Source organism: Hyposmocoma kahamanoa, unplaced genomic scaffold, assembly GCF_003589595.1.
Source record: "Hyposmocoma kahamanoa isolate Upper Pololo Valley unplaced genomic scaffold, ASM358959v1 63, whole genome shotgun sequence".
Classification (NCBI taxonomy): domain Eukaryota; kingdom Metazoa; phylum Arthropoda; class Insecta; order Lepidoptera; family Cosmopterigidae; genus Hyposmocoma; species Hyposmocoma kahamanoa.
The window spans coordinates 14,747,636-14,755,859 of record NW_020653851.1 but is presented as its reverse complement, the minus strand read 5'-3'; the positions used below and the strand labels follow the sequence as shown (position 1 = coordinate 14,755,859).

The 8,224-nt window shown below is 36.9% G+C and overlaps 1 protein-coding gene across 1 annotated transcript in view; it reads right to left on the bottom strand.

Annotated features, from left to right (window-relative positions):
- Positions 1–8,224, bottom strand: part of LOC113229957 (carbonic anhydrase 1) — a 27,292-nt gene continuing 19,068 nt past the window's right edge. The window contains exons 2-5 of the mRNA XM_026463654.1: positions 6,914–7,105; positions 5,311–5,528; positions 2,320–2,541; positions 1–1,116 (exon numbers count right to left, since the gene is read on the bottom strand). Of these exons, the coding sequence (XP_026319439.1) occupies positions 988–1,116; positions 2,320–2,541; positions 5,311–5,528; positions 6,914–7,105 (761 nt within the window). The 3' untranslated portion in view covers positions 1–987. The remainder of the gene's footprint in view (positions 1,117–2,319; positions 2,542–5,310; positions 5,529–6,913; positions 7,106–8,224) is intronic.

The window sequence follows — 8,224 nt, the reverse complement described above, 5'->3', positions numbered from 1 at the left end:
GGGGGTAGACAAGATTTTATTGTCCGGCGCCAAGGCAGTGTACCTACACAGTTCGTGTGTAGAAATGACACGAATTCTTACATAGACCCGGCGACTTTTGTTAGAGTAGACGCGCCCTCTCTGGCGCTTTTATGTCGCTCCCGCGCAAGCCGCGCCTATCGTGCTAGCCCCACAGGTCGACGGTATCTTTTCGCTGCGAAATTGCCGGACAGCGGGGAGTACCGCGCACACCCCGCAAGTTAGTGACGATGTTGATATAATGGAAGGTCGCATTTACGATTACGACGTCGAAAAAGTGAAATGTTAAATTTATTGAGATTACACGATACGCGCGGTTATAGTGTAGTCTTATTCACTGACGGCACAGAAATAATTGTCTAGACGGATGAAAATCAAGAAAGTTTCGTTACCGATAGCGGTAGTGGTATCCGCTTAAGTTTGAACAGTACTACGTACCCACTCGGATTCAGCTATCGCTTTCCGCTAATATCGTGTACCTATATCTGAACAGGTCTTTACTTTAGCACTAGGAACTAAAATGTTGGATTAAAATCAATGTAGCTTGCCTTACAATTAAAAGTAGTTTTCATTTGTTATTTCTTTCGGTAATTTGCATTGTGTCAATCTAAGGCACTTGAATATTTTCTAAAATATCACACATTGTCATAACCTACACGTGCAGTTCTGTCATCTATGACAGCGTATCAATATCCTAGGGTGATTTTGTGTAGGTACGAAACATCTTTCCTTTGAAGGGTGTGATTATATATCACCTGCGTAGTGTAGTTGCCATACGTTTTTTGGTGTAACATTTACGTGAGTTTTTGGCGACTTTTAATTACGTGCCGTATCGCGATTACCGAGGGAGTACGGGCCGATAGTAGTGTAGATTTTTAGCCTCCTCGCTACTAGACTTCTAGTCCTACTCCTCAGCTTCCGCATCTATAAATTTTCTGGTGTAGTACTTTAGTGAGTTTTCAGCGACTTTTAGTTGCCGCCGTAGTCACGCATCTCACGGTTGCCGAGTGGGAGTGTCGGCCGGTAGTTGTGTAGTAGCTCCATGGCCTCCTCGCCACAAGACGCCTCGCCACACCTAAGTTTTCGCATCAGCGCCAACTGAAATTGCCACAATTAAAGGGCCAATTAGATTAAGCGCACATTTACAGAATTGGTTTTTGGTGTGATTTAGTTAATGACTGGCCAACCTCCAAAACTTTCCACTTCAACTTCCACTTCACTTTCATTGGCGACTAGAGTCGGTATATAGTATATTTTTTTATGATACTTAGTGACGGCACCCAAGTCGTGCGCCTGGTGGTAAGCGTTACGCCTGTCCACAACTGTTTGTAATTTTTGTAACGTGTTATGATGCGAATTGTTATACATGTTTTGCTGTTGGTGTACCTTTTAATAAAATTTAAAAACAGTTGCAGTGCCGCTCAAAGGGCACTGCCACTGCGCCCTTCAGCCTGAGACATAAGTTGAAGTCTTATGTGCCTGTAATTTCACCAAAACCCTTACCCTTCAAATCCGAACCGCAATAATGCTCGCATTATTGTTTGGCGGCAGAAATTGCTAAGGTAGCCGTACTACCTTGGACGAACTCTTTCACAAGGAGCTCTTCTGCTACGATAAATATCGACTGTAGTAGGTATACCTACTTGCTTTATTTTCTTACAAATATTTGAAACATGTACTGTCAAGAGCACATGAAACACTTTGAACAACATCTCTTTGTTAATTCTCGAATTCAAATCTTATTTGTCAAGCTTGGTGGCCGTATATATTGCCTTTTAGCAAACACTAAGTAATTTAATGTACCTTCTTAATTGCACTTTGGACTTATTTTGAAATAAACGTAACCGCACGTTACTAGGTCGACATTTGCGTCGCGGCGGACTTCGCGACGTAAGATATAAGGCACACCACGTTTAAAAAACCGGTACCCGATTAACTGTTTCCGAATCATCGTTTAGATAAGCAGTTGCTGACCTACAGAATTATAATAAAATAACCATTACACTACCTAAACACTAGAGAATAGTCTCTCTCTCTCTATAATTACTTCATTAAGTTTCAAAATAATTCATTTTCTCGTAAAAACTTACAAATCTCCCCTACAATAATATTATTATTCAATTATTTACATAGTAGAGTTGATAGTTGCGTTATCTATCCACATGTTTCTCAATCCTGTTGTCCTTCACTACTATAAAATGCTTAATATTATTTGTATTTCCTTTGTACCATCGCGCACCGTCATGTGATGCAATTATCATGGCTATACTTATTACTAAATAAAACAAAGGCGTATCGTACCTGTTCTGCTGATACTTCAACGGGTTCTTTGAATAGAATCCATGTAACAGATTCAGTGCAGGGTGGAGTGGTGAGGGAACCGGGGTACGTCCAATAAGCAGTGCGGGCTGGCAGCAACTTGCAAGGGTCGAGGGGGTCAGACATGGTGACTTTGTCATTCTTGTGTTGAATAAACGGTAGCAACCGCACTACTTTGTCCAATTCCTCATGCTTTTTGCCCACCTATAATATATAATACAACATGTAATAAGTATAACGTATTTCCAACAGAACAATATGGAGCAGATGTGAGCAGTTTCTATCAGACTTTTTTAACGATTATCATAATAGTTTCCAGTAAAAATTTAAAATAATTATAGGTAGTGAATAGGATACATTTTCATGTTGGTCTTTTATTGTATTAAATAAAGCCAAATAAAGACGTTATTGCTGTTTCAGCACGTGGCTCTTATCAAAGTTGTTCTTTACGCATTTGACTTTGTATTATTGAGGAAAATAGCTTCATAATGAGTTTTATGTTAATGGTGCTAACTATTGTATTCGGATTTCGACCCACAAACAACTTTGAACTCTGCCGTGCGTGACAAATCAGTAAAAAAAATCTTTTTGGATGTCTATAACTTTAAATCGGATAAATAAAGCATGTTGACGATTGAGATGAACGTTAAACATTTAAAAATCATGTTCGCATTCTTTATAACGTGTACCACTCGTGAAATATGAATAATAATACATAAGAACTTATGCAACCACTGCACTGGGTTGGCTACGTCAAGAAAGCCGTTGATGTAACTTGGATATAAACGCTGCTGCACTTTTAAAAGGATTAGTTGCGAGGCTTCAATAACATAAGACTACTTCGCTCTACTTTACTTTTTAACCGATTTCGAAAAAAAGGAGGAGGTTATATGTTCGGTTGTATGTATGTTCACCGAAGTCTCCGTCAATTGTGGACCGATTTAGAAAATTTAATTTTTTGTTTGAAAGGGTTTGTTTGAAGTCTCGAGGTGGTCCCATTGTCACCATGTCAGAATCTGATGACGGGATCCCATAGAAATCGAGGGAAATCCCCAAATTTTATAGGCATGTACAGTGTGTTTGTTGAATAAATTGAAAGTTTTCGGATAGACGTGGACGTGCAAGACAATCGTCGTCATCTTTCCATTTCTCGTAATGATATAAAATAAAGAGGCGAGCAGCCCCCGCACCTGATGATGGTATGTGCTTCTAATGGGCCTATTTGAATAAAAATATTTGTCTTTGACTTAGCGTCAACTCGGCCGCATGAAGTGATCACTCTCAGACTCAAACACCTGAATGGAAAGGTCACAGTTAACAATCGTCTTAATCTTTCCATTTCTCGTAATACTTTTTTATTATGTGGTCGGATAAGTAAGTAAGGATAAGTAAGAATTTATTTAGTTCTAAATCACAAAGTGCAATACCGTGTAATGTTTAGTAGCTATGGGTACTTAATAAAACACTACACTACGCCTATATTTACTAAAAATGGAAATATAAACAAACTTTAAAAAAAAATTAACTGAAAAAACCACAAAAAGTTACTACACTAAGAAGCGAAAAATAACAAAATACAGATTTAATCCATATGACAACAATGAACATAATACTTTTTATCTGTCTTATTTCATTTTGTACACAGTATTATAATCACTTATTAATCAATCTATCCACATTTATGGTTTATTTATACAGTTACAACGTATCAGGTACCTACCTATAATTTAAAGAAATATTATTATTGGTATGTGCTACCTACTGATCGGTTCAAAATTTTTGTTTTCCACTGAAAAAAATATTGGTACTTAAATATTTACAATATTTCTATGATTCTAATCAGTTATTTTTGGAATCGGCGCCAGGCAAGGCAAATTAACAAACTTAATGTATTGCATTAGAATCCATTAAGGTATTTCTTAGTTTTTCTATCCTAAAGGATTAGTTGCGAGGCTTCAGTGACATAATACTACTTTGTTCCACTTTACTTTTTATTTAAATAGTACGCGTTAAACCCCTTTGTAACTCTAATAACAAGATTGAATAATAAAACCTCATATTCAATATCGTGCTTGAGAGTATAAACTTTTGTATTTATTATCTTCTAATTCTTGCGTAGGTACGCGGTTAGAGAAAGTTAGAGAGAGCTCTCTTTTCTTTCACATCCGCTACAGCGAGTATCAGTTAATGTTATCTATATAGATAGGTACTGAAATGTAAAGCATCACCACAAATATTCAAGAGAATCTCAATTTAAATTTGGTATTAACTTAGTGCTTGCCAATATGGGAAAATGCGTTACCATACACTGTCTATTTTAGGAAAGGAATTACGCGTTTTGTTATTTTTTGTGACTTTATCGACGCGACGATGTGAAAAACGTATAGATAAAATTTGGTACAGAGTTACTCAGCGTAATCTAATTTTCACGCATACGGGCGGCCGTGAACTGTGATCAATTGATCAAAATGTTTGTTTTTGATTTGTGAAAAATAACTGGCCCTAAAATCGCTGAGTTTTTCAAATGCTAGACGTTCATATAACCTAGTGAAGTCGTAGTTTTATGTAGGTGCAACTACGCATTGCTAAAAATATAAACTGTCGCCCTATATACAATAGATATCTACATTACCTATAACTCTTATGGTTGTGCGGTAGACCGCTGAACCATTACTAGAGTAATACTCATATCATAGAAAGAATAATAAAGACTATGATTACTGGCTTAACAATAATAATTCAAAGTACAGATAATGTATTTTATAGTAGATAATATATGGAATGTGTTAAGATTTTTTCAAAAACTAATTTTATTACCATCTAATTATAATTTTGTACTGACATGCTTAGAATATTAACAGTCAGTATGTTTGAAATACCTAAAGACTTACTGTTCTTATTGTAAGCATGGCAGCGTAGTGTCTCTATATTTACGTGAATTATATAGATACGTTTAAAACTGTTAACATTTACCGTAAGTAATACTCCTAATACTGCAAGACCGTCTTCTCGACCAGCGGCTTCTTGGAAACTGTTGTATTTAGTGGTGTTCCAGTGTACCAAATGAAGCTCTCCAGAGAAGGAACGACCGTCAACCGTGTGTTCAGAACCCTCGCCGTTTTTCGCTCCCCAGTGACAATGCCATTGCTGCATTTTGTACACGTTTGCTCCTAGCGGACCGCCACGGAGCTCTGAAAGAGTGAAACCTTAAAATTTTGAGAACTGAATTTAATGAAGCTAACAATATCTTTTTATGATACATTGCTTCATTTTACAATTTACTCTCAATTAATTGTACACTGTTTTTTATAATACATAATTCATTTATTCATTCTTTTATGTGGATTAATAGAGGTGTTACATAATACTATTCCAGGACTTGAACGCTGTAAGGGCACTACAATGATAATAACTAATTATTAATCTCGTACACAAGCCATTTCTTTAATTATTACAATTATGAAATACATATATTAAAACCAATATAATAATTTAGATCACAATAATTAACATTAAAAAGCATAAGTATAGTGATACATATAAATAAAACTATATACATACATAGATAAAACTTTCATAGATTTCTCATCGATGGCGCTACGACTAAAAAATCGTTGAAAACCAAATAAAAAGATATGACACAAGCACAGAAAAATTCGTGAGGTCCGCTGGTTCGTTCCGTGGCTCAGTTGGTACAGCCTCTGGCACGGCAGGCTAGAAAACGTCGGTTCGAATCCGGCCGGATCGAAGGAATTTTTCTAAGTGTTCGATCTTTCTATTAATAATTATAGTGATACAATTTCATTTATCATTCAATTAATAAATTTATGGTCAAAATTGGATAAAATAACGTCTGAAGAAAATAAAAGACTAACAAAAAAAACGTAACAAATGTTCGTAAATTATGATAATGATATTATGTCAAACAAAAACGTGATAAAAATTAAGTTATGTCAATTCAAAGGAGTTGGATGTTTTTAGCTTATTTAATATAATAGTAGCAAAGGGAAGTTTTTTTTTCAACATAATTTTTAACTACGTCCCGGGACGCCTATATTATCGAAATTGCATTTAGTTTAATGGACGTGAAGTTTATGTTTTTCTGGTAAAACAAATTGTTCGAATACAGATTATAAAATTATCATCACGTGTATAAATTACGCTTACATAGTTACAAAGAGGGGTCAAAGATAAATCACAAACGGAACGGATTCGAGGGGAATCAAATGCCGGTTTCAAATAGAACGAAAAGGAAATGCAAATTGAGTCGCGTTAAGTCATCCACCGAAAGGATGCTTCGGAAATGAAGATTTGCAAGGAAAATCTTTTAATAAACGGTCCTAACTGTGATAAAACATCAATGACCTCATTATCTAACAACATGTTATTCTCGTATCACTCCATATAGTTTTATACGGTCAAGTGAATATGCACTTAAATATGCGGAGGATGTTAAGCAGTAAAAATAAGACAAATAATGGGGTTGGGCACTGAACTTGGTAAAATTGTTTTGACAAATAAAATTTTATTTTCGCCAGGTGGTTAAAGTGATTCCGCAAAAATGAATTTGGCAAACCTGAATCGTATCCATTTTCGTCAACTCGCCAGCAATAGCCCGGGTTGACAACAGAGCGGGGGTGATTGACTGAGTACCGCCACACTAGAGGCGGTGCGGTTCCACTGCTGGTAGCGAGAGAAGTATCTATGTCCACGGGACTCTGACGAGCACCTCCGGCTTCTGGAAACTTCTCCGTCCATGTAGCTGGACCTGCAAATTAAACCTACGGTTAATATAATGATTTATGTTCATTTCCATTACATTGTGATAGCAAAAATACTGCGTTGCCATTGAAGGAAAAGTTCCGGTTACCTAAAAAATCGGTTTAAAATAAATACAGGTACCTATTATATTTTAAAGACATTTTTATACTAATATTTTCATAACGCGACACTACCAACATGTTTAAAGCTAGTTAATTCTATACAATTCATATTGAAAGTAATAATAATAACACACACGCTCATAGCCGCACTAGGGAAACCTTGTGTCGCGGGTGCCATAGACAACCACAAATTACACTCAAACTCACGAGAGAAATAAATGCAGGTCACACAAATATTTCTCGAACCCGGGACCTCTGTGTAGCGACCCGCATGGTAACCGATCCGCCACGGAGGCAGTTAGTGCGATAGTGAATAGAAAGTGCAATAAGTACACACATCAAAAAAAGTTTGCGATCACTTCGAAAAACTGAAATCTTTTTTGTTACTGTAGATTATATAATGATTTTTTCTTCTTTTTAGATTCTTTATTTAAAAATAAATTAGAACATAAAACAATGACCCCGTTCAATTGTTTTTTCATATAAAAAGGCTTTCAGTCCTAGCTTACGCTCATTCAGAAATCTGATTTAGTCAATTATAAGCGATTCAAGATATTTTTCGCGGAAAGTTGTGATTGAAAAAATGCCAAGAGGATTATCAGAGGTTTTACGAGCTAGAATAGTAACTTTGAGGGAAGAAGGATACACCACGAGAGTAATAGCACGCAGACTTGCTATATCCCAATCCTGTGTCGTGGCTACGTTGCAGAGGTATCACGGAATGGGGAATTTAGCTGACCGACCCCGCAGCGGTCGCCCAACTGTTTTGACAGCTGCCCAAAAGCGCTATATTAGATTGCTGGCAGCCCGTGATCCAACAATCAACGCCACTAAAATAAAAGCAGAAGTCAGGGCCGCCTCTGGGCTTGAAGTTAGCACGCAGACCGTTCGCAATTGCTTGCACCAGGCTGGATTACGAGCACGGAGGTCTTGGCGAGCTCCGCTCAATTCCCGGCAACGTCAACAACGAAGATTGCAGTGGGCTAGACTTCGGCAAAATGAAG